The sequence below is a fragment of the Neolamprologus brichardi genome, chromosome 11 (assembly GCF_056152115.1).
Source record: "Neolamprologus brichardi isolate AB-2024 chromosome 11, ASM5615211v1, whole genome shotgun sequence".
Taxonomy (NCBI): domain Eukaryota; kingdom Metazoa; phylum Chordata; class Actinopteri; order Cichliformes; family Cichlidae; genus Neolamprologus; species Neolamprologus brichardi.
The window spans coordinates 18,252,413-18,278,462 of NC_142114.1; the positions used below are offsets into that span (position 1 = coordinate 18,252,413).

Below are 26,050 nucleotides of genomic sequence, written 5' to 3' on the forward strand. Positions count from 1 at the left end.
ACCTGTCTTCTTGTTTCCTTTAATCCCTATCATTAGATCTCTAACGTTCCCCGACAAGGCGCCTTATTTTCTGCTGTCTTTGCTAAGATGCATCCTCCTTGTCGTTGCTTTGTTGTCACATCTCCTGCCTGTCATCCACATGCACTTACTTCAGCTGTATCGCAGCGCTGCTTGGACCTGACAGGAAGCGCAAATGAACGTTTCATGTATCAGTTTGCTGGGACAATATTTTCATGTCACGAGTGCCTCTGTAGTTATCAGCAGTGAACAGATGTGTACGCAGCACGTATGACAGGACTGCGTGGGTGTAAAGTAGCGGTGTATGTTAAATGCTCAGATGGTTACATTGTTTCCTGCACCCCTATTAATACACAAATCCACATTGCTCCAGCTCTTCTACTCAATTCCTCCTTCCTATCTCTTTTTCCTCTCTCCTTGCTTTGTTCCCTCCCCTCCTCTGCATCTTCCAATGACTCACATGCTCACCCTCCCCCCCGTGTGTCATACGTTTTCACCCCTTCTCCTCCCACCTCCCCTTCCCGCTATTGCTCCTCATTCGCCCACATTCGCTCACTTTCTCCACCAGGCTTCAAACAAGCTGCAGGTAACGTTTAAAAAGATTGATCTGTTTCTTCAGTCCCTCCATCCCTCTCATCCCGCTCCCCTCCCCCATCTCCTCGTCGCTACCTGCGCTGTCTTTTGCGTCTCATCTCTCAGTTGGTCCGTGCTCTCTGTCACTGACTGAAACAGGCGAGAAATTGAGCTGGTTTGTGGTCTGGAACAGGTTGACAGATTTTTAAGTAGGTGCGCACCACTGGTTTCTGATTCATGTTTTTCTCTGTGTGAGTGTGAGCATCTTCCTTGAGAGCTTCTTTTTCCACAGCTTTCCATCCTCAAGGCTGCGTCACTATCATCACAGTGTGTGTTCAAGTGGAAAAGAGGAAGAGAGTGTGAAGTCCTTGTTTTTCATATGAGTGCTTTTGGTATTTCACAGGCTATTTTCATACAGAGCTTCATCTTCACGCGCAGCTTTGCTTGCTCATGTGTTTCCTTCTCTAATTAAAATAACATTGACTGAGTGTATGAGCACTGGATGAAATCTGCATTTGAAATGAGGCCAATGTTCCCTTGTTTTTATTTTTTTTATTTTTTTTAACAGGATGTCTATAGTGAATATTGTTGCCAGGGAGATCTTGGACTCCAGGGGAAACCCCACTGTGGAAGTAGATCTGCATACAGACAAAGGTTTAGAAAAAATAAAATCTCTTGTGTAATGTCTCAAATTAATGTTTAGATTATTTCATTAAGGTTAACTACATCCTTCTCCATCCTCTTTCCTCTCCCTCAACCTTTCACCCCATTACATCTGCCTCCTCTATCCACCCACCAATCATATGCTTCGATTCCAGGTCTTTTCAGGGCTGCTGTTCCCAGTGGTGCCTCCACAGGCATCTACGAGGCTCTGGAGCTCCGAGATGGCGACAAGACTCGCTACAAGGGCAAAGGTGTGAACACTTACAAAGATGTCTCCCCTGCACTAAGCGCTCTTGTTTTTCTGCCTGTATCTGATTTTGCATGATGGTTCTTTTCCTTATTGTAACAAAATGGGGACTAACTGGCTCCACATGTTTTGCACTAAAGGTGTGACAAAGGCTGTTGCTCACATTAATGACACCCTTGGACCCGCCCTCATCCAGTCTGTGAGTACTTCACTTTGGCTCAGTTCAGTTTTGTTTACTGTACATAGCACGAGTTCACAACCAACAGTAACTCCAAGGTGCTTTCTGTTGTAAGTGAAATGTTATAGTATTACAGAGAGAACCAAAAACATCACATGCGCCTCTATCACCAAACAGTGTGGGAGAAGAAGACTCCATAGACTGTATATAGAAGATGGGTGAAGCCAGCATGACATTGATTTCTAGATTGGCTCCACATTATGAAGCCTAGCTGTATTTGTTTTGTTTTTGTTATACAGGAACACCTGCTAATCAGTGCTAAGTGACATACTGCTTAAAATACGAGAGGTTTACTCATCCTTTTGGATGGGCCATGCTTCATTGCATGTTATATTATTAGTACTGTTGGTGCCAAAAGGCAGAGGTCCTGTTCATTAAGTGGAGTTTACTGCTTGAGGCCTAGCAAACAACAACTGGCTCCAGCTCGTTGTGTTGGAATATATGCAGGTCAGAGTGTCCACACTCCTGTAATGTTAATTAGCCATAGAGACTACAGTCCCGTGTAAATATGTTATTTACCAGGCTAAGGTTTTGACTTTAAACATGTGAGTCACTGTTGGACAGAACCCCAAGTCGCCATACAAGGAACTGCAGATTTAGCATTTTGGCATTGGCTTCGTTTTGCTCAGAAGAAATCTTCAGCAGCATTTGGCTCAGGGAGGGGCAGCCATCTGTTGCAGCCAGTTAGGCTGAGGGTAAAGAGAAACAATGGGCAAAAACAAAGGGAGAAGATACACAGTTAATGCAGTGCAATAGTGACATAAAAATGCATAGGAAGAGAGGAAGTGATCAGTGCATCAGCTTAAGGCTACATCAGTGTAACTAAGGCAGGGGGTGGCCAACTCCAGGCTTCGAGAGCCGGTGTCCTGCAGGTTTTAGATATCACCCTGGATCAACAAACCTGATTCAAATGATTAGTTCATTACTAGGCCTCTGGAGAACTTCAAGAAATGTTGAGGAGATAATTTAGCCATTTAAATCAGCTGTGATGGATCAAGGACACATCTAAAACCTGCAGGACACTGGCTCTCGAGGCCTAGAGTTAGCCACCCCTGAACTAAGGGATACCTCAGGGTCATCTAATCCAACACTAGCTATAAGATGTATCAAAAAAAGGGAGAGCTTGAACCCAAACCTGGAGAGATGGGCGCAATAGCTGAAGCACTGCCTCCCTTTAAATCTGGAGGAACCACAAGTAAGCCTGTATTGTGAGAGCAAAATGCTCTATTAAGATAGTAAATGATGGGGATTCATCCAGCAAAGTGATGGGATAAACAAAAGAATATTGAGTTTATGCTGCAGAACCTGATGAGCAGCCGAGCGGGACTGAAATGAAAAAAATCTGTTTACTGTATGAGGAATATTGTGTTTTTCTTCCAGGGAATCAGTGTGCTGGAGCAGGAGAAGCTGGACAATGTGATGATTGAAATGGACGGCACTGACAACAAATGTAAGCCTCGCTCACATCTCGTGTGGGGTGATGGTATATATGTGTACTGACATGTTTCCGCACCAGTGAGTACCGACTGCATGTGTGCGTTATGTTTGTGACTGCCTCTATTTCGCCTCCAGCTAAGTTTGGTGCCAACTCTATTCTGGGAGTATCGCTGGCCATATGCAAAGCTGGCGCAGCAGAGAAAGGTGTCCCCCTGTACCGTCACATTGCTGACCTGGCAGGAAACAGAGAGCTGGTCCTCCCTGTTCCTGTGAGTTTTATAGTTGGTAAAAAAAAACCAAACATTTTCTCCAAACATAAATGACCAACTATAAAAAAACAAATCCTTCTGAAATTCTTTTAGGCTTTTAATGTGATCAATGGAGGCTCTCACGCTGGGAACAGGCTGGCCATGCAGGAGTTCATGGTTCTTCCAGTGGGTGCTGAGTCTTTCCGTGATGCTCTGCGTGTGGGGGCGGAGCTCTACCAGACACTGAGAAGTGTCATAAAGGAGAAATATGGTCAGGATGCTACAAATGTGGGTGATGAAGGAGGGTTTGCCCCTAACATACAAGAGAACAGTGAAGGTAAGCACGGCGACCACCTGAAAACAATTTCCTTCAGCCTAATCTAACATATCGCTCCTGTTTCTTCCTGTCAGCTCTGGAGCTGATAAAGACAGCCATAGAGAAGGCGGGCTTCACAGATAAGGTGGTGATAGGGATGGATGTTGCTGCTTCAGAGTTCTTCAGCGAGGGCAAATATGACCTGGACTTTAAGTCTCCACCAAATGCTGCCCGCAACATCACCGCTGATGAGCTGGCTGCCATCTACCAGGGGTTCATTAATAACTACCCAGGTGTGTAATGTGGTGTGTGAGTACACATGTTCTCCAGAGAGCACAATGTGGGCACCTCTTAGTCATTAAAAAAAAAAAAAAGGGGGGGGGGGGGTGTTATTGATTTCTTTAAGCCTTAGTCAGCTTGAATCAAAGCATCAGGGCTATCGCAGTCGACTCCATGTTTTTTTCCTCCCACCATATTTCTTTTGTCACATTTTAGAAAGAAATAGTCAAAGAAAAAGAGAAAAGGGGAGGCAGAAAGAGCCTGGTCTCGCCTCCCGACACATGAAGTGGTTAAGGAAGATTTAATTATGTGCTACATTGCAAATTTGGCAAGCGGGGTACTGCTCTGATGTGGGTCTTTACCCTGTAAATGGTGTGCATACTATTTGTGGGCTGTGTGCATGTTTGCATCTGTAATTAATATCAGTAGATCTAAAGGCATTAGAACAGCTACTAGTGATTTCAGCTAGCCTTGTGTTTCTCCTACAGTGTTGTAATATTTGAGTCATGGAGGAAAATGATCTTACCCATGTGTCCTTCCCTCTAGTGGTGTCTATTGAAGATCCTTTTGATCAGGATGACTGGCCCGCTTGGTCTCAGTTCACAGCCTCAGTGGGTATCCAGGTAAGATATTACAAATTATGCCATTATTATTTGGAAGTAGATCAGCGCAGCTCTTCTTCAACAGGTAATCTTGTATTCCTCCTCCTTCCATTAAACAAAGAACAGTCAAAATTAATGGTGCAGAAGTAAAGTCATCCTGTTTTTATTTAGCAGAATGAGCCAAGCCGTAAAAAGCAAGTTTCTATCAATATCCATACACATTAAAGCACGTACCCCTCCTCTCCCCTCCAATACTGCTGTCTTATTTGTTCTATGTGGACCAGAACTTCATTTACACACTTAGGGATACAACAAAGGTTAATGCCCCCTGAATAAGTACACGTGATACTAATCCCAGTGCCCTTCACTTCACTCGTTGTGCAGGTTGTTGGAGATGATCTGACAGTCACCAACCCACGAAGAATACAACGAGCCGTGGAGGAAAAAGCCTGCAACTGTCTGCTCCTCAAAGTCAACCAGATTGGGTCTGTTACAGAGGCCATCAAAGCGTGAGTTGACTTTATGTGTTTCAAGCCAAAAACTGTGGGCACACACACGGATTGCAGTTATACTAATTTCCCCTCTGGTTTTCCAGGTGCAAGCTGGCACAGGAGAACGGCTGGGGCGTGATGGTGAGCCACCGCTCAGGAGAGACAGAGGACACTTTTATAGCTGACCTGGTGGTTGGTCTCTGCACTGGACAGGTAACACATGCAACAGTCTGACAACTCATATCCCTCTGCTAGCTTAACTGCTTATTACTGATCACATGTTTCATGCTCTAAGTTTTCCTTGGGTCCCGGTGCATAAGCAACACAACAGCAACATAACAGCAACATAACAGTGCAGCATCACACTTTGGGACCATACAAAGCAGCAATAATCAGAATCAGCATACTTTATTAATCCCTAAGGAAATTATGTATGATTATTGTAATTATGTATAATAATATGTATTATACATTATAAAGCAGTGCAAATAAGAGCAGGAGGTAATAAACAGATGTGGAAATGAAGCAGCTCAATATTCATTAACCTTTTACTGTACTTCTAAAAACAACTGAAGTCCTGAAATTAATAAGTTAACTCATCAGTGCATTGATAACAACAGTGAAATATCAATACAATCAATTCAGTTTAGTTCAAGGTGCTTTATATTGGAAGGTAAAGACCCTAAATTGTTAGAAAGAAACCTTAACAGTCAGCCAGCCCACTTGGCAACAGTGGGAAGAAAGAACTCCCTGGCAGAACCAGGCTCAGGGTACAGGCAGCCAACCACTGTTCCCAGTTGGGTGTGAGAGGGAAAAGAAGAGAGCAGAGACGGGACGAAACGTAAACTTTAGGAGAGAAACATACAAAACATTTGGTCATAAGATCTTCATAATACTAATAATTTGCAGCTTGTTTTTCTCAACACTTTTGTCTAAAAATATAATTTTAAGAATAGTAGTCAGAATTTGTAACATTATACACAGAATAATATATGTATTAAATATTAAAATGCCAGTTAGTTATTGCCTCGGTACAGAGTATTAGTACTAAATGTGCAGAACCTGCTCGAGGGGAGTGTAACCCGGTTACGTTGTTCCCTAAATGCTTCATATGCAGGCAGTCTAAAGCTGAAAACAAGTAATAATCAAATTGTGAGGACTGCAGATCGAAACAACTTTATCCTCAGCACTGCACTTACTGGAGACTCCAGCAGTCCACCTCCCAAGTAGGAAGAGATCAGATAAGCGTCGACAGGCGATCAGACATGTGGAGATTTGTTGAATTAATGGTAAAAGTTCAGCCACGTCTGTAGCTGTTAGTGTTTTTTTTCTTCATTCAGATCAAAACTGGAGCTCCCTGTCGATCTGAACGCCTGGCCAAATACAATCAGCTCATGAGGTGGGTATCTGTAGCTTACATTGCATAAATGTATGTACATGGTATGCAAATGGATTCCTGTATAGCGCTTGCACTATTTTGATATTTCTCCTCTTGTCTTCATTCTTTTATCTGTTCTATCTATTCACCTTCCTGCTTTGCATTTCGCCTCCTCTTCCTCTCAGGATTGAGGAAGAGCTGGGTGATCAGGCTCGCTTTGCTGGACACAACTTCCGCAACCCCAGCGCCATTTAGGGAGTGGGGTGCCGGTGTTCTTAGCAGACAAAATGAGAGAGAACAAAAAAAACCCACGCATACATATGAATAGTGTCATATTTCCCTGATTAGTTCTATGTGGTGAGAGGTTTACGTGTATCAGCAAAGCACTAAACACACAAAGATGAACTTAAAAGCATCAAAACGAATTAGTTTTCACATTATAGCTACAATATATCGATCTAACACTTCAGTAAGTGATAGAGATGATTGCCTACAGCCAGCCTCCACGAATCCTAACAAAGCCTGGTGGAGGAAAAAAAAATCTACTGAGCTACTGAGTCACACTCCCCTTCACGGGCTTGTTAGTTTCTCTCACTTTCCTGAGCCCCCTGACTCTCTCCTTTTCACTTGCTGCAGAAGTGTTTTGATCTTTTTTGTGCCCTGTTGTTTCCTCCTCTTCCTCCTCCTCCTGTTTAACAGCTTGCTGCAAAGTTGTGTCTGCTACTTTGTCTGTTCAAAGTGAAGCTTAATAAAGAGATGGATATATGTTAACTCTAACCAAAGATCTGGGTGTGTTTGTTTTGAAGAGAAGCCTCACTGTGCTTCTTTTCATAATTTGAGAGGTAAATATAATCGGTTATGGAGCAAAACTAGAAACCCATGTAGCTCTGAAATATTATCTTACAGGGTTTATGATTATAATTTCAAACCTGTGGTGAAATAAGGGAATCTTTTAGCACAAATGTATTTTTTCTATAGGGGTTTGTTTGTTTGTTTCGTGGTCTTTGTGACTGAAACAACTTCTGGATAAGAAGAAGGAGTTGTTCATACTTAAAGACTTCCTATAATGGTTTGAATATTTCAAGCCTGTTCCGTGCCTCTTTCATGCAGGTAAAAACACTTTTGCAGGGAAACACCTGTGCATCCTCGATTTTAGCTCCTCCTGCTGCCTCCTCTGTCCTATAGATTCAATTTGGAAATGGGTCACAGTCAGGAGGACACAGAAGACAAGGAGGCACAAAGTAGTAATGAGAAAAGCCCTGTGCCTTTGTCAGGTCATAGTTGCTGTAATGTTTCCTTTTAGTGACCCTGTGTGTTTTAAGACTTATCTTGTTAGTCTCTTTTTTCATGCTCTATCCTTCCGTCATTGCGCAGCGTTTGTCTTTTAAGTTAAAGCAACTTTAACTACTTTAATTTAATCTGTGTGTGTTTGGGTCAAAGAGTCTCTCCAGCTTGACAGTTTGGTTTCACAGTTCATGCACAACAACAAAAAATGTTGTAGCTGTCTTGACTTCTTTACACATTGCGACTTAAACAGACTTCTGTGGTGCACAGAAATTCATTAGAATCGCATCGTTAAATATAACCAGCTGTCAGAGGCAAACACCTGCTGTGTTGTCGTCAACAGTCTGTGTCATAGCAGATAATTTTGATACTACAGGAAAAGCACAGGTATTATTGGGAATATTAAAAAAGACCTGTTGCCGAGTGAAAAGTGGCTCAAATGTTACATCCACAGGCAGCAGTGCAGCAGCTTTTTTTCATTTTAATATTATTAATCTTTTATACTGCATAAAAAATTGTCTTTAGAAACTGTTTTAAACAATGTTATTGCAGCAAGTATCACAGAAGGTGATGAATTTATATAATCTAATACAAAGAAGTTTATATTAGGAGAAGAGGCGGTACACACAAAGCAAAGACAGCTATAGATATAGTGGATAGATTAGTGTAAAGTGGATGTAGGAATGGAGACAGTTGAAGCGTGGGCTAATAAATGTGTAAATTATGTAAAGTAGTCGATTAATATACCAATCTTTTGATAAAGGTATAATAAATGTGCAGACCACATAGAAAAAAACATCGTAATAGGAAAACTAAACAACCCCTCCAACACACGGGCCCGTAATACCCTAAGATATACATTAGATGTACCAGCTTAACACTTTAATACAGTAGAATTAATATATTTCTCAATGACATATGAAGGAACAATCTCAGTAAGCTCTTTTTCTTTTCTTTTAAGCATACTCAAAAGAAATAAACCCAATAAAATAAAATAAATTGAAATAAATGAGGTTAATAATGAAGTGTGTGGAATCTGGAGCTCAACAGCATAAAATGTAAATGAAATACAATAAAACATCATGTAAGCTATTTTAATTATGTTTTAGTTTGTTTACTGAATTTGAGATATTTCACTGAATGAAGCCATTTTATTGTTATATACTCAGCTTTTATTTAATAACAATAATTGTAGTATTACTATGTAACACTTGTTTACATTGTACTATTTTAATTTTGTTGGATTTTATTTGGATTTTAAATTATTACAATTGGAACTGTATTACAATTAAACTTGTCTACTCCTTTTAGTTTTTACCGTGTTTTGTATTTTTTATTGATTTATCAATTTATACATTGCTTTATAAATTTAGCCTGCCTATTTCAGTTTTGTTGCAGGTTAGGGAGAAATAAAGCATGTCTTGTCTTAAAAGCTGAATATAATGCAGTAAAGTGGCTTTACAAAGTAAAATAGCAAAAATAAAGAAGAATATTGTAAAATAACCTGCCACATTCATGCAGTTTGAGTGTGTGCACCTTCACTTTATTTAAGTCAACGTGGGTCTTCTATAAGGAACAAAAATAAATTGAAATACAGAACATGTAATTATTAAATTAGTTTAAATTGGTTACATAGCTTCACACCTGGCTCTGACAGCTGCACAGGTGTGACTGCAGGTCAGGTATCAGCTGCACGCGCCGGGCAGCAGAGGGAGCGCGAGCGGGGCTCGGTTCCTGTCTCGCCCCGGTTGCTAGTGATGATGATGAAGGAACGCTGGAGCTGCGCAGGCGCACCGCGCACAGTCTCCGGCCGGGTTTCCATAGTTACCACACAATAGGAGACGGGACAGGGGGCTGAGTGAAGGGGAGAGAGAGGGACGGGAGCGGAGAGGGGAAGAGGAGGAGGAGGAGGTCTGCAGAGCCGCTTGACTGGACACACCGCTGCAAGCTTTCCCCAGACAGACAGGAGCTGCTGGACAGCCTGGCGGACACACAACACGACATAGATTTAATTGATCGTTTATTAATTGCCTAATTAATTCGCACGAGCCTTCTTTGTTAACTCGCACACACTGACATTAAAATGCCCAGTTTCCTGTTTTCTCTTTAGTCCACCTTCAGCAGAACCTCTGAGAACAAACAGTATTTGTTCTCGTTGTTTTTCTTCTCCTCCTCTTTCTGTTTCACTGCCAGATAAAACCATAGTTATTCACTGCGAGCCTTTCCATACAGTAAAGGTGACTCTGGAGGGACTCGGCAACAGAGACATAGAGACCCTCCCTCTTGATCCCCTCCCTCTTCAGAGTTTTGGCCCTCTCTCTGCGCCTCTCTTCCTCTTTCTCCCTGCCTCACTACTCCCTCCTTCTCCCTCCTCCTTCTCCTTCGCCAGCCTCCCCCCACCTCCACCCCCTCCCCTCTTCTCTCTCTCTCTCTCTCTCCTTATGCAAATCACGCCCTCTCCTCTCTCCCTTTCTCTCACCCAACGTGCATCCCTCTCTCTGGCTCACCCCTCCGCTGAAAAAATTTGTGACTGTAAGAACAGAAGAGAGGGGCATTAAAAAAAAAGTGCAAGTCGTCTTAGAGGAAGAGGGGGGAGTAGGTAGGGTGGGAGAGGGGTGGGGGGCAAAAGAGAAAAGGGGGCGAAAGGGGGTGGGGAAGAGGCGAGGGTACGCATCAATTTGTACAGTCTTCAGTTGGCACCCCTGTATTTTTCCTACAACGAATAGCAAGAGATTTCCTCTGCATTATTGTTATGATCGGAGCCCGTTGCAATATGAGCCAGCACGAGTCTCTGTTGACAGACGACTGGGCTCTGAGGTGTACGTGTCAGCGTGCAACATAAAACGACAAAACAGGGAGAGAAAGGAAAAGAGAGAGTGAGAGGAGTGGGAGCACGCATCGCTGGATATTATAGGTAAGGAGAAGGAAAATGGATGCTTATACTTGTGTGTTTGGAGCTATTCTTGCTGGCCACGCTTGTGCTCTCCCTCCCATTTTTTCTCCCCTTCTTTGTGCATTAATGATCATCCTGCGTTATGGCTAAATTATGTCCCGGTGAATTAATGTGAACTGAGCGCACGACGCGCACCCACATTCCAGCGAGGAAAAGGGAGAGCCGGTGCGAAATGCCATGATTCGCCATTCCATATCATCTTTCCTTTTTTTTTTTCTTTTTTCTTTTTTTTTTTAAGAAAGATATGTGGAGCGTCTGGAAACAGCATTGCACAGGCATCCATTCTGACTGGGGAACATGTATGTGCTGCTGAACACGTCTCTTCCCCCCGTCGTGGATGGTCTGTGCAGGCAGACCATAGAGCAGCTTTGGCCGGTCTCCTCTGCATGTGTATCAATAACATTAGCAGCAAGAAAGAAGAAAGAGTCGTTGCAGTGCCCCGCTCGCTGGTGATGTAAGCAGAGCAACTGCATGCTGCTGCTTTGCATCACATGCAGTGGCCAATTTGTTGATAATATACGTGCTGTGTGCATGGATGTGTGTGCATGTGCGTTAGGAGGGGAACTTGTGGTGTAAATGCAGTTGTTTTCCGACCACAGCTGAGAACTTGCCAGTGGACCACAGACAGGCCAGTAGCTGCCACCTGTAACTGAGATGCATTGTGTGTGTGTGTGTGTGTGTGTGTGTGTACAGAAACCCACCAGGCAGGCTCTGAATGCTTCTACTTCAGTGTCATGAACTTCATTGTGTGTGTGTGTGAATAAGGGGACTGTACATGCACACAGCACGCACTGCATCGCCTCTAAATATGTGTGGAGAGTGTGTACAGTGATGAAGATTTTACTCATAAAACTGAATCAGTCACTGCAGCATGCACTAATTAATGCATAGCCATGTGTAGTGAGGCTGCTACGGGCTTTACTTGCTTTAAATAAACACACATACAGGCGTATTTACAGACTCCACGCCACAGCTCTGCTAACTACTCTTTTTTTCTTTCTTTTCATCCAGCGGTGTGCACTATTTATATCCTCATTCAATATACATGAGCCATTTTTTCATCATAGTGGTACATGAATGGATGGATTAGTCGGGCCCCTGCGAAGTAGTCTGGCTATGTTGTCGATCAAATGGATAAAAGATCTTGATAGTGTGTGTTTTCCCTAATGGTTGGCTTGGCTGGATAAATAAGCATGTGATTCTGCTGGCCATAACCAGGTCATGTGGGTTAACCACAAGTAGCTGTGGGTTTGGGCTGTTGTTGTGAAGGTGGAAGGAGGGAGGAGGGGGGGTGTGGCCGCATATTCCCAAGATGTTTTGCTGGAGTTCTTCTGCAGACTGCGATCCGAAGTGAAGTCTACCAATCAGCACCTTTTCTGCTCTGCATGTATTATCAGTCACAGTGGGTTAACCTATTGTGCTGTTAAGGTTTTGGGCTGCTGTGGTGAAAACAAGGGTGCAGAGGCTATTTTGAGTCCAGTAGAAAGCACTTGTGCTGATACAGTTTGAAGCATGCTGGGAATTTAAATGTTGTAACTGGGCTTTTGCAGTTGTAAACTCAGATGTTTTCAACAATGTCACACATTCCTGAACCCTGCGCTCAATGATGATACCAAATCTTGCCATCATTTCATGAACTCATGTTACTCAAAGCCTTGTGTTCTCATTAGGTTTTCCATGTTTTTGTTTATGCTTCTTCACAGGTTTTGGTAGCTCTCGTCGTGTAGTACAGCCCAGTCAGTAAGCAGCTGGAACCAGTTCAATCCCTGCAATGGCTTGTGTTGTAAAATGGACGTTGTAAAGAAGAAATAATGAAAACAAGGACACACAAAGAATCGGTATGCATAAGGCCTATGTCTGCTTTCCATGATGATGTCAGCGATTGTGTACCTGCCTAACTCTTGATTACTGCTTCCACATTATAATTAGTTCAATATGTGATCAAATTTCAAAATGGCCAGAGTAACTGAGATATAAATTATTTATTTGGTTGCGAGAGGCCGTCTAAAAAACAGATTCCACATGTAAATTTGATTTTTTTTACCTCCCTCCCTTCTTCACTGTATCCTCCTGTTCCTCCTCTCTATTTCCTCCTCTTTTATTCACTACATCTTGTCGTCCTTGTTAAATTCCACCTTGGATTGAACGAGGTTGACTTCCCTTCAGCCTGATTTAACTCTGTGTTTGCTACAATCACTTCTTTATTTCTCCATGCATACTGCGATGTTCCTGTATAATTGTCCAGTTTTAACACTTTCCCCACATGCCACGTTTCCTTCTTTCGCTGCACTTTGCTTCGCAGATGCCCATGCGCAGTGGGCGACGGCGGGGGGCAAGTGAGGAAAGAAGGGGCAGACGCCCGCACCCCAGCCCCTCTCGCCCTGAACGCAACGACAGACAGACGGTTAGACCCCGCCTATCTTATTATCTCCTTTCTTCTGTCACTGTTTGGGCCATATATTAACGTGTACGTGTACATAATGAACAATAAAGGCCTTCCTGTGTTTCTTGAATTTTTGTGTGTGAATGTGTTGTCAGTGAATGAGTCATCCCTGTGATTGCCATAGATGTACCCCTTGCAGTGTCAGAATTGTTAGAGTCTGTGTTTTACACCGTAGCACTTTGAAATCTTTGATGTTTCATGTTTGACACTGGTGTGTGTGTGTGTGTGTGTGTGTGAGAGAGAGAGAGAGAGAGAGCGTGAGTGCATGCAAGCGAAGCTTTGTTCTAAAAACAGACCTAGGCCTATTAGGGATTCAAAAGCGTCACTACAGAATTAAAAGTCTTGTGTTGTTTTAGCAAAGAGGTGCTGGTGAGGAATTGGCTGGAAATCGCTTCAGTCGCAGATCACAAGGGCATGATTCATCAGAGAGTGAGGGGGAGGAACTTGTGTCTCCTCCAAAGAGGCAGAAAGTTCAGGTTTGTGTTACATTTCATCAACTTGTTATATAAAGACCTAATACAAAGCTTTGATTTAAATGAATCACCTAAAAGGGGACACCTTAAATAGATATATATTATTATTTTCTGCCATCATGTAGATAGCAGATATTACAATTTAACTTTTTACCTCACCCTCAAATCATCTTTTCTTGTTAGGATTCAGCCCCTACTCCAATTCCTCCAACATCAACACACTCGACTGACAGCTCAGCTCCTTCCACTGTCCCACCTCCAACCTCAGTTGCCAGCCAATCCCGTGAGAGTGACAATGAAGATGGCCAATCTCAGGGCAGCAGGAGTTCAGTTGTAGGGAGCCTGGCCAATAGCAGTAGCAGTCTGAGCAGCGGAAGAGATATAGACCAGGACAATCGTTCCTCATCCCCAAGTCTTTCCGCTTCCCCTTTGGGGAGCCTGGACTCTGACTCTGATGGCCCTGATTCACCAAAGCAAGGAGACCGTGAGAAAGGTAAAGAGGGGGGCGCGGGGAAGGTGACAGGAGAGGATAGGAGAGTGCTGCGGGAGGGGAGGGGTGAGGAGCCCTGTGGAGATGGAGAAAAGCGAGATGTGGATGCAAGAATTGAGGACTGTCCATCTCTTAAGCCCCCCTCCACTCCCTGCTCTTCCTCTGGACTGACTCCCTCTCTCCGTGGAGCAGGAGATTCATCAAATGACAGCAATAGTGGGAGAAAGTCATATTTCTCCCTGGACTCTAAGCTGATGTGTAAAGTTGAGTACAGTGGACCGACCAGCGTTGATGCTGCGCTAAGCAGCAGAATGACTTGCAAAGCCAGCACACAGTGCGTGACCAAGACAACTATCTCCGGAGGAGATTATTCCCATAACAGCCCCAACATTCCCCATTCCCTGCCCCCTCCACTTCCTCCTCCACCTGCCCTGAAGCCTTTGGAGCTTGGGGCACAAAACATGCCTACTGAGGTTAAGGCAGAAAGAGACAAAATGGAAAAAGGAGACAAACTTCTGGACAAGTCTCAGTCCACTCCACCTTCTCTGTTGCCACAGACTGGCCCTCAACCTCAGTCCCAGTCTCAGCCTCAGACCCAACCCTCCTCCCACCCTCACCACTACAGCTCCACCGGCTGGCAGGGTGGCACGGCAACTGGTTGCCAGGCTAGCTGGGGCTACACCCGTTACCCTGGCAACCACCACCCACACCAACCACAGCACCAGCCCCCAGTTCAGCAGCAGCAACTTCCCTCCGTTTACAACCCTCCATCCTCTCGCCACTCCTCTTCCCACCCCTCTTACCTCCCCCATCCTCACCCCCACCCTCACAGGGAGTACCTTCCCAGGTATGCTGGAGGGGGAGGAGACAGAGAGAGGGGGGGTGCAGGAGAGAGGGAGAGGGGAGTGAGGGGGGAGTGTGGGGGGAGGGAGATCAACCGGGAGTTCTCCGCTCCGATTGGCAACAGTAGTAACAATAGCAGCGGGGCAAATAGTAACAGTCCTTGTGGTGGGATGGGTGGGCCTAATAGTATACAAGGCAGAGACTTTGGAGCTCTGTCAGTCAGTCAGAACCGGGAATTCCAAGGTTCTGGGAGAGATGGACCTAACTTGGGGCCAGAAAGAAGAGACTTTGCTCCGGCTTTCAGAGACAGGGAGCGTGAAAGGGAGCGTGAAGGAGGAAGGGAGTTTAATCTGCCAAACCAAAACCAGAGTAGAGACTTTGGCCCCAGTGGAGCCAGTGGGGGGCATCCCAGAGACAAAGATGGGAGCAGATGGGGTGAGTTTGGGGGCCAGACAAGAGACGTTGTGGGGAGCAGTAACCCTAACAACAACTCCATCCCACAGGGAAACCCCCCAAGTTCAACCAGCGGGCTACCTGTCACCCCCATGCTGAACCGTGACCCACCTGCATCTCCCCAAAACAATCCCAGTCACACTACCCATCCTTCCCTGCCGCCACACCCCCACCCACATCCCCCAAACTCATCGAACCGGGACTTACCTCCTCCCATCGACCAGGCACAAACGCCCTCCTCTGGGGCGGATCACTTTCACAGGGAGTATCCACCCACCGGAGGAAAAGACTTCCCTGCTGGTGCGCCTCCTTCCACTGGTACAAATCGGGAGTACCTAAACTCCCCTGGAGTAACTCCTAACCTGGGACGAGAGTATTCAGGGCCTGGGGGAACGCAGCACCCCCACCCACCTCATCCCCACTACCAATCTGGGCCCAGAGACAGAGAGAGAGACTCAAATCTGCGAGACACTTCTCTATACCAAAACCGTGGAGGCCCAAGTCAACCCCCTGCACTCTCTCCTTCCTCCTCTTCTAGCCATCACGGACACCCTTTGAATGCTCCTTATCCCCCTCCACCGCCTCAGCCTCCTCTACCCCCACCTCAAGCGTCCCACACCCAACCACCCCCCTCAGGAATGGCACCCAATGTACGTCCTCCACACTACCAGTCTTCTGCCCAGACTCCTCCGACACCCCTTTCTCCTTTACCCAGCCCATCTACCAATCAGATGGGAGCTTTCTCATCTTTTCCCCCTGGCTCCTCCTCTGCAGCCAGCATGCCGCTTCCAGCGACAGGTGTGTCATCTAGCTGTTCGCCTGGATGCCGCCCTTCCTCTTATCATAGCACTTTGAACAACCACCCTCCTTTCAGTGGATCTTACCACTCTAACGGAAACAACAGCAGTACTATGGCCAACAGCAGCAGCAGCAGCAGCAACAGTAGCGCCCCCAACAGCAGCAATACCAATCCACAGTCACTCTCGCCTCAGAATGTCTCAAAGGGACCTCCACCCCTTAGTAACTCCGCCAGCAGCAACAACAATGGCATCTCCACACCTGCCTCCAGTTCTTCGCTCCCTGGTGGAGACGGACATTCGGATTCAGGCCCGCCTCCTACACCGGTCATTAAGGAAGAACCAATAGAAGACAGGGAAGAAAGTGAAAGCCCACAACCTGTGATGAGAAGCCCCTCGCCTGAACCAAAACCTGTAGACATTCCTATCCACGCCAGCCAGTCAGCACGGTAAAGTCAGCCTAATTGAGATTGTAAATGTGTACACTCCCTGTAATTAACAGCAGCGATAATTGTTACGATGGTGCTGCTGACTCCTGATGATTGTAATAATGATGTACTACATCGGTGTCTCTCGTGACTCTAGGTTTCACAAGGTCCTCGACCGCGGCAGTGGGAACTCCTGCGCCCGCAGCGATGTCCTCTTTGTCCCCCTGGATGGCTCCAAACTGTGGAAGAAGAGAAATGAGATGATTGAAAGGGCCCGCAGGGAGGTGGAGCAGAGGGCCCGAGACCTGCGAGAGAAAGAAAGGGAACGAGAGAGGGAGCGCGAGCGTGAGAGGGAGCTCGATCGGCATCTACAGGTGTGCACATTTCAGGGTGATAATCATGTCAGATGTAATGGATTTGATGTCGTTTAAATTGGTCAGTTTAATGGGAGGGGAGTAAAGCAGACCAAAGCACATGTGATTTACTGTCTTCTCCTATTTCCTCTTCAGCAGCAGAAGGATGCCAGCGCTGCTGGAGGAGGTCGCCAGGGCTCCTCACTCTTCTTTCCTTCCTCATCCTCGATCATCCTCGACCCTTCGTCTTCTTCCGCTTGTTCCTCGGGCAACCCCGTCTCCCATCCTCCTCCTCATCCACAACATCATCACTCACATCCTCATGCTCACCTTCCTCCGGCACACCATCTCCACCCTACTCTCTCCCACTCTATCCCCCACTCCCTCCTCTTACCATCCATGGGTGGGTCACCAGCAGTGGTTGGCGGCCCTCAAGGGGCCCTGGGAATAGGTTTAGGAGGACCATATTTAGGCCCTGACACCCCAGCGCTGAGAACTCTGAGTGAATATGCTCGCCCCCACGCTATGTCTCCACTTGGGGTGGCAAGTCGTGCCCCGGCACACCACCCACAAGTTCATCATGGTCATCCCCACGTCCACCCCTCATTCTTTCTTCCTCAGTTTCAGAATCATGCTTTAGCTCATCCACACCACTTGCCCACTGATGCAGCTACTGCAGCAGCCATCTTGGGATTTTTGTATGGTGGCAGCCTGGAAGGTGGTCCAGGTGTAGGTGGTCACCCGGGAATGGCAGGGGGCCCAGTACCTGGAGGGATTGGGGGTGCAGGATTGGGAGGTGTTGGCTTTCCTCATGCAATGGCTGCACACCGAGATCGGATAAAGCCAGGATTTGAGTTTAAGAGTGATGAGCGGGTTTACCCACCAGGGTCTATACCTGATCCTGCAATTCTTGCTCATTCACACTCACATGCTCACGCCAGTGCCCATGCGCATGCACACTCTCTGCTCCTTGGAGGCAGTGCAGCGGGCAGTAATGAGGTATCAATCTATGGCACTCCGCCTCCACCAGCTCCACTTGGCCCACCTCACCTCCAGAACCCAACTCTGGCCCCTGTAACTCGACCTCCCAACCCTCCTGCTCCGCAGTCCCTGTCGAATCCACCCCCTTCATCTCTGCTCCCACCCACACTCCCCTCTCACCCTTCATCTGCTCCCCCGGCTCCCCCAGCTGCTTCTGCCGCTCCTCCCCCGGCTCCTCCTCAACCTGCCCCACCGACCTCCAACGCTACCTCACTTCACCACCCTGTCCCCCATTCTTCCTTTCTCGGCTCCCTGTCCTCTCATCAGCCACCAGCCCCTGCCCCGGCCGCTGCCCCTGAGACCTACCCCACTCCCACTCGCTCTCCTGCCTCTTACGAGCGAGAACGGAGTGGAGAAAGAGAGCGGGAGAGGGAGAGGGACAGAGCAGCTCTGCCGGCCTTTGGGGACAGAGAGCGAGAAAGAGAGAGGGAGAGAGAAAGGGGAGGAAGTGTTGGAGGCGGAGGAGGAGGAAGCGGAGGAGGGGGAGGGGGAGGGGGAAGTGGAGCCAGTACAGGTGGAGGAGGTGGAGGAGAGAATCTGGGGCGTCTTCAGATGCTAAATGTGACGCCTCATCATCACCAGCATTCACACATCCACTCACATCTTCACCTGCACCAGCAAGACACAGGTACCCACTGCTACTAACTATGCAATTGTCTATACCAACTCATCAATCTTCAGATTTCACAGACGTGTAGCTCAGAAAATTCCTGGAGTCAAAAGTTTATCTTACAGAACTTGTTACAGGAAAGGATAAAGCTGGTGATGTTCTGTAAAGCTCAGACACCAATAAAGAAGAAAGCCAGAGGTTTTCCGGTGGTAGTTTTTTGGGTTTTTTTCCCCCTTGTAGTAAATGTGTCTAGCCCAGAACAAATGCACGTTTTTTAGAAAAACTAAAAATTATATTTTTGACCCATTTTAAAAGATTTCCCTCTTTATTGTACGAGTACATCTAAAATGGGCACGGCGCTGAAAAGTGTTGACCGAACACACTGATGGTTCTGCTCATTGGAAAAACAAAAAACAGTGCCAGCCTTATCCTTTAACTCCAGTATAATTACTTTTTGTATTAGTTTAGCTCAGCGCTGAACACAGCTTTTCTGTGAGTGCATAGTTTTCCCTGAAACATCTGACCATTGTTATTCAAAGACATTTGTTTTATCAAGAGAAGTAAAGAGATGATTGTGCACTCAGATCTCTGTTTGGGAACAACAAGGAGCAGCTCACCCATCTTTAAATCCAAATTGTACATATTGACATTTGGAATGCACACTGACAAGTTTATATCTGGCTGTGATCATGAAGTTTCAGGACTTTTCTCATAAAAAGAAATCAAAATATATAACCAAGTTTGGCTGTTCTCCTCTTTAAGGTCGTCTCTCTGTGAACTGCCTCTAGCACTGCTTCTATAGTCGGAAAGCTCCTCGGAAGTCTCGATTTGACCGTTTGCACTGTGTGCTCTGTGAACTCGAACCTTTGCAAGGAGCAAACATCTACTTTCGTGTCAAACCGACCCGACTTTCATGTTGAGGATCGCCCCTAGTGATTAAAAGCCAAGTTTGTGGCTAAAACGTGAAGACCTAGCAGCTGTTTTCAGTGGGAAAACCTGCTATGTCGAAGCTCAAAGGTGCGCAACCAGGAGCATGCTGATCATTTGAATTAATTACTCTGGGTGAATTCTGTTGTAACATCCTGAGGCATCTGAGGGAAAACATTTGGCTGAAACAGCCTTGATTATGCGTAACATCGTATGCAGGTTCACAGCTTAATGAAAACATATTGTTTTCTTGGCAACAACACCGCCAGCCCACCACCAGATCTAGCCAGATTTGGCTCCTTGTGAACTTGCCCAATTCTGTAAAAAGAGATCCAGAGCCTATCACAGACACATGGGGTAGTGCTTTTGAATATAGATGACCTTAAAGGGGGGATTTAAATCAATATTAATGAGTCTTTATGGGCGGTGCCAGAATGTCATATGACAGATTATATTATTACCAAAGTACAAACTCTAAAAAAAATCAAACTTTATTTGTACTTGTCAATGTTTGTAAGGCTCTTAAGTTCACGTTTTTACCCCTTTATTGAATAAAATTGTGCGATGAGAGCCTAATGTCACAGTATCAGTAGTGACAGCTGCTCTGACTTAATCTAAAGCTTTTAAGTGTTAACAAACAGCGCTATAATGCAGCAACAATAATCTCCTGTATTTCCTATTACATCACTGGCATCCAGCGGCGGGCGGGGTTCACCCCCTGATGGACCCGTTGGCATCGGGGTCTCCATTGGCACGCCTCCCTTACCCAGGAGCCACACTAGGCACCCCTATCCTGGCACACCCCCTCACTGACAGCGAGGTGCTCCGCCAACAGCTGTTCGGTGAGGAGAAGGCTCCTCGTCCATGTACTAGTTCAGTTTTCTTCTCTAAAAACACCGTGTTGAAAGCTAAAGAAGAAACATTTTGACACTGGCGGCGATGAATGATCCCTGTTTTTCTTTCTCCCTTTCCCACTTGCTGCTGCGGCTGCTCTTTCCTCTCTGTTTTGGTGACAGGTGCTCCTTTCCGTGACTTGCCCCAGCCTTCCTCCCTCACCGGCCCTATGTCTGCAGCCCATCAGCTCCAGGCCATGCAGCAGGCCCAGAGCGCAGAGCTGCAGATCCAGAGACTGGCCCTGGAACAGCAGTGGATCCATCATCATCACCACCACTCCCTCACCCAGGATGAGTATTACAGGTACAGAGGCTGTGCATCCACTGCAGCTGCCAGTGTCTGACTCTAACTATTCAATTTTTTCAGATGATTTGTAACACAATAACCACTTAACAGTATAAACTTTAGGCTCTATCCTAATTACGACAAATATTAATACAAACCATCCTTAAATGCACTTCACAGGAAAATATTGAGGTCACAGTGATTCAGCTGTAGAATCAGGTACGACAGCAATGCTACAAGCCTGGCTGCCCATCTCTGTTTTCATTTCCTCATGAAGGTCAGGCTGCTTGGTTTGGGGTCAGCATACACTCTATTTTACCAACATTGTGGGTTTTGAGTTCTTGGCTGCCAGCTTTTTGTAGCCTGGTCTCTTTGATAGATGCTGGTGAAGTGATGTTGTGTTAGCTGGAGTTTATAGTTGTTCCTGGCCCGGGTGCATTTTGCACTTTACCGTCATGTTCATGTTCTTTAAGTAAAATTAAAGTAGCTCATTATCTCCAGTCCTCATAGACCACATACTGTTTTCTCCTTCCACATGAACTGTGTAGCACAACTGAGCAGGAAAAGCAAATGTTGATTAACTTTTTTTAAATCTGAAAAAATGATGCAGAAAATTGAAAAACAGATGGAACATAATTGTTCGATGAGTATCGGGTTGATTAGGGAAAGTGTGATTACTGACTTTAATACAATAATGTGCTACTTTTCTTCACTGCGGGTAAATATAATTTAATTACAGTGCTGTGTGACACCCAGCACTGCCTTGGGTGGTGGTATCCTTTTTTTGCTTGACCAACAGTCAAACCCTGAACACAGCTGGGTGGCTGTCATGTAAGACAAATGGAAACCGAATCTTTGAACAAAGAGGAAGCCAGAAGCTTTTTATTCATCCAAATATGCTCTGATAAATATGTTCTGATATAATGACCACCACTGTTACTGAGGCACTGTTTTACAGACTAATCCATCTGAACGCATTGCTGAGCCTTATCTTCTGTATATTTAAAATTAACATAAAAAAATTACTACAGAGTACTCTCTTTTAAGAAATAATTGAAATTCCTTTATATATATTTTTATTTAGAAAGGACCTTTGGGTGGTAACTAAATGCTGCAAAGTCTATGTTACCTTATTTGAATTTTACACGTTTTCTTGGTATTTCTGATTCACCTAACACAAACCTGGTTAAGAACTGTTACAATGCTGATAATTGTCCATGGAGCCACCAGCCCTTATTAGTCTGTTCCACTGGTAGGAATCTTTAAATCTATGACTAGGCTTTGTCAAAGTACTGTTCAAGCTTTGAAGACTCCTATGGGTGGAAAACAATTAGAATTAGCTCCATATGTCAGTTTGCAATAAAAATAAAGCTGTTTCTTTTATCCTTCATTTTTTAAGAGACTGTCTTGCATTTTATCACCTTAAACAAATAAAATCTGAATGCAGGAAGCAATCTTCCTGAATATACTAGCATCTCTCTCTATATATTTATATTTATATTTAGTTTTTTATCTGTTGATCCCTGGTTGCATTCATTAATACACAGTCCTGGTAAAAAGAAATTGCATCCTCAATTTAAAGGATATATCAGGACGTAATAAAATTCACCAGAAGCTTCCTTATGGCTTCCATAGCAAAAGAGGTTAAGTAGCAGCTAGGAACTGCTAATCAAATTCACTTGATTAATTGACGATCAGTGAGTGTGGCTGTCAATAAAAGCAGAAGTTTTAGCAGATTGCTGGTTTGAAGCATTCAGGTTTGTGTTAACACAAAGCCAAGAAGGAAAGAATGAGCAGTGATCTTAGTCTGTTAGTCTGGGAAGGGTTATAAGGCCAATTTGAAGTGCAACAAATTTACCCCAGAGTCAGAGAAACTTAAAAAAAACCCAAGCGCTACATCTGAGACGCTATAGGCCAAAGTGAGCAAGTTAAATGTTAAAGTTCACAACAACACAATTAGAAAAAGAACAAGTATGGCTTGTTTGGAAGACTTGGCTGCAAAGCTGCACCTGGATAAACCGCAAGATTTCTGGATGCCATGTTGTTTTCCTACTCAAATTTAATAATGTCCTGATATGTAAAATCTTAGAAGTTAAAGAGGGTGTACTTTCTTTTGATCATGACTGTAGTTGGTTGTGTGTTGGGGCACAGGAAGACCAAAATCTGTAAAAATGTCCCTAAATCTGACGTTTGGACTCACACGTTGTTTGGATGTGTTCAGTAGCAGAAATCTGCATGCTACATTTTGATCTGCTTCTAAACAAGGCTTGATCAGGCTGACTCTACAAACATCACTGATGTTATTTTTGTAGATGAAGACCAAAGGGAAGTTTTAATCACGGGGACGAGTCTTTGAAGCGTTTTCCGACACACTTGTGCCGAGATGAAATCAAACCTCAGTCCAAAACATTAGGTTAATGCACTCATTCGATTCCTCCTCTCACTTTTTAGTCACCTGAAGAAAGAGAGCGACAAGACCCTGTGAGGGAGGGGCACCAACAAACAGCAGCATGGAGAAAAACCAAGGGAGAGTGTGCGCAAGAAGAGAACACATACAGCGAAACAAAAAAAGCACTGAAGACTCCGAACAGAGGTCGGACTCATGGACAGGGAAATCGCAGAAGGAAACGAGAAGATTTTGAAGGATTAACAAAAGAGGGAGGAGGGCGTGAAAACCTTGCACAGAGTCCCCGCGAACGGCACCAGACTCCAGCGCTTTCCTGCATAATGTTGTTTTGTATTGTGCTCTGTACAGTATATTAGATGGGGGCAGCAATAGTGAAGTACAGTATATGTAAAATACTTGATGCCAGAAGGAATGTGTACATGAGTCCCTTTTATGTCATTGCATGTAGCTATAGGCGCTTATTCTGAACTGGTGGAACTTTTGGTTCTATTTTTAGTAATTACCCCCTCCTTTGTATCTGAGGGGCGTTCAATATGCATGAGACCAGCATTTTAGTGTTCTGTTATGTTTACGATCAATAGCATTGTTATAATGATTAATGTTGTCCGTTTGTTGATAATGATATAATTATATATACAGCACATATTATTTGTATTATTTTTTTACATTTTCATGGTATGGCAGTCAGTTTTTATTTTTTACGTTCAATTTAACTTGTGAAACAAGATGCAAAGGAAGGCAAAAAAATCTGGAAATAAATTATAATCTTTTTTTTTTGCTAGTTTCTCGAGTGCTCGTGTGTGTGTGTGCACTGTGCCCCCCTCAAACCCCACCTCTGCTCCAGCTCTTACATTCAGAGTATTTCCCCTGTCTTTGTTTTATACAAGTCACTCATGCACAAAGCATATCAAATTCTTCTCTCCCCCCCCTCTCTCTCTTTCTTGCTCCCCTTCTTTCTCTTCATCGCTCACTCCCTCCCTCTCTTGGTGAGTGTGGCTAATAGGAGACACATGGGATGAGTGTGAGACATGGGAGTTGAGTCGCTCCAGTGAACACCAGCCACCCTGTAGAGCGAGCATTCCTTACTGCACTGTAAAAATGAAGAGTGGGGAGAAAAAAAAAAGATATAAAGACAGAAATGAAAAGAAAGGAGGAGCTGTGAGAGTGTGATTTACGGACACTGCTGAAGGCTGGGGGCTGTGTGTGTTCTCACCGCGTCCTGCCAGAGGAATCTCCTTCAAAACGGATACGGATCAGTGAATACGTCCTTTTTACGTCAGGCAGACTCTCTGCTGGCTCACGGAGCTGCTCAAACAAACTTCACGTTCACCTTTAATATTTTTACTGATGTGCTCTGTCTAACGTGGATCCTCAGAGGCCTCAAATCTGCATCCCTTTTGTGCAATAAAAGCTCCTCGTACTGTTGTGGCACTGACTGATGGCCTTATGATGAAATATATATATTGTACAGGCCATTCTGTTGAGTTGGTATGTAGGTTGTGGGCCATTTAAAGTCACCTTGAATAAGTGTGTCAGTGTAATGTAAAGTGATTTCTAGCAGGACAAACCTGATTTCCCCCCCGGTGACATCGCATCTGGGGGTTATTATTAGCACTTCATCAGTCCTTTCCCAGGATGGATGAGGACGTAGGGAAAGGTATAGATGAAAGACATATGAGGTTGTTTGAGGGATTCCATGTGGCTGGCATTTGCCTCTTTTTATAAGTGGACATAAAACAAAGAAATATTATTTTACTGCTTGTTACTGCAAATATCTAATCAGCTGATCATGTGGCAGCAGCTCAGAGGATTTGGGCTTCTAAAGATGGTCAAGACAACCTGCTGAAGTTCAAACTGAGCATCAGAATGAGGAAGAAAGGTGATTTCAATGACTTTGTGCGTGGTGTGGCTGCTGGTGTATGAGTATTTCAGAAAATGCAAATCTATTGAGATTTTCCAACACAATGAGAAAATTGTAGCTGCTCTTTGGGTGAAAATGCCCTGTTGATGCCAGAGGTCAGAGGAGGGCGGCCAGACTGCCGGCAAGAAGTCAGGTGAGTAAAGTTTTCTTAGTGTATTTGGAAACCTGCTAATAAGTAATTAGCAGGTATCCAACTGACAGCTTAGCACTCAAACTTTTTGTCCACATACTGGCCCCCAAGAAGCAACATGGTGTCAGCTAAATGGCTAAGGTTGATGTTTCAAACCAATGGGGTAATGTCCTTAGACAGTATAAAACATAGATGTAGTCACTGTGACATTACCTGCTGGAGTCCCTACTGCTGTAATGTTTTGAATCCAGAAGTGACAGATGAAAGGGAGAAGTGCTAAGTTATTCACCTAACCCTACTTAGCTTGGTTAGCAAGCTATGTTCATAAAGTGAATGGGTGCTAGGAAACAGTTAGCTAAAATGCTAGAATTTCACTCACCAAAACTGACCCACAAACCTCTCAGGTGATCTGCATCACACAACAAGCCAAAATGTCAGTAAGACAATCCAATAAAGATGCTCCAAAAGCCTCCAACAGTTCACACATTATGAAAAAGTCCAGTGTGTTGACTCAAACTCATGCTTGAGGTCTAACAGGCTCAGATGGGAACACCTGTCAATCAAAACGGCCACGCCCCTGGATCCAGGTGAATGAGTTATGAAAAAATTTCCCCACTCAGATTTTTTTAAGAAAAGGGAAAATGGACATTTATTCTCACCACTAAAAATAAAACATTCTTGGAGCTTCCTGGCTGAAAAATCTAAACTAAAATGTAAAGTTATCTCAAAACTTGGCTTAATAACTCAAGATTTCTAGTTATTTTTTTTTACATTTTTAGTTCTTTTCTCAGATGTTTGAGTTAGTAAGTAGAAATTTAGATGCCAATT

At 44.7% G+C, this 26,050-nt stretch overlaps 2 protein-coding genes across 8 annotated transcripts; both read left to right on the forward strand.

The window, feature by feature from the left end:
* Positions 1-470: 470 nt before the first annotated feature.
* Positions 471-7,272, forward strand: LOC102786299 (gamma-enolase). Of its 3 annotated transcripts, none has more exons than XM_035913007.2 (13): positions 471-604; positions 1,160-1,245; positions 1,410-1,505; positions 1,642-1,700; positions 3,120-3,189; positions 3,312-3,445; positions 3,539-3,761; positions 3,836-4,033; positions 4,566-4,642; positions 5,006-5,130; positions 5,217-5,325; positions 6,453-6,511; positions 6,676-7,272. In XM_035913007.2, exons 2-13 carry the CDS (start codon positions 1,161-1,163, stop codon positions 6,743-6,745), a joined length of 1,305 nt encoding a protein of 434 aa, XP_035768900.1. In that variant the 5' UTR covers positions 471-604; position 1,160; the 3' UTR covers positions 6,746-7,272. The 3 variants fall into 3 exon arrangements, with proteins under 3 accessions (XP_035768900.1, XP_035768901.1, XP_006802929.1); XM_035913008.2 differs by lacking the exon at positions 471-604 and adding an exon at positions 644-800; XM_006802866.3 differs by lacking the exon at positions 471-604 and adding an exon at positions 645-804.
* Positions 7,273-9,699: 2,427 nt separating this feature from the next.
* Positions 9,700-24,053, forward strand: atn1 (atrophin 1). 5 transcript variants are annotated; one of them, XM_006802863.3, is made up of 10 exons: positions 9,701-10,688; positions 12,431-12,565; positions 13,030-13,131; positions 13,527-13,646; positions 13,827-16,675; positions 16,812-17,028; positions 17,164-18,676; positions 20,284-20,451; positions 20,602-20,782; positions 23,216-24,053. In XM_006802863.3, the coding sequence occupies exons 2-10, from the start codon at positions 12,539-12,541 to the stop codon at positions 23,247-23,249; spliced, it is 5,211 nt and encodes a 1,736-aa protein (XP_006802926.1). In that variant the 5' UTR covers positions 9,701-10,688; positions 12,431-12,538; the 3' UTR covers positions 23,250-24,053. The 5 variants fall into 5 exon arrangements, 4 of the variants coding, with proteins under 4 accessions (XP_006802926.1, XP_006802927.1, XP_006802928.1 ...); XM_006802864.3 differs by having other exon boundaries at positions 17,167-18,676; XM_006802865.3 differs by having other exon boundaries at positions 20,284-20,427; positions 23,216-24,052.
* The last annotated feature ends 1,997 nt before the right edge of the window (positions 24,054-26,050 follow it).

What these genes read in the sequence shown, in the direction of transcription:
- LOC102786299 (XM_035913007.2), top strand. Translation starts at nt 1,161, where the DNA reads ATGTCTATAGTGAATATTGTTGCCAGGGAGATCTTGGACTCCAGGGGA. An exon ending in AGCTGGTCCTCCCTGTTCCT is followed by an intron (nt 3,446 to 3,538) that starts GTGAGTTTTATA and finishes AAATTCTTTTAG; the next exon opens with GCTTTTAATGTGATCAATGG. An exon ending in CAGCCTCAGTGGGTATCCAG is followed by an intron (nt 4,643 to 5,005) that starts GTAAGATATTAC and finishes CTCGTTGTGCAG; the next exon opens with GTTGTTGGAGATGATCTGAC.
- atn1 (XM_006802863.3), top strand. Translation starts at nt 12,539, where the DNA reads ATGAAAACAAGGACACACAAAGAATCG. An exon ending in AGCTCGATCGGCATCTACAG is followed by an intron (nt 17,029 to 17,163) that starts GTGTGCACATTT and finishes TTTCCTCTTCAG; the next exon opens with CAGCAGAAGGATGCCAGCGC. An exon ending in ACCCAGGATGAGTATTACAG is followed by an intron (nt 20,783 to 23,215) that starts GTACAGAGGCTG and finishes CTCACTTTTTAG; the next exon opens with TCACCTGAAGAAAGAGAGCG.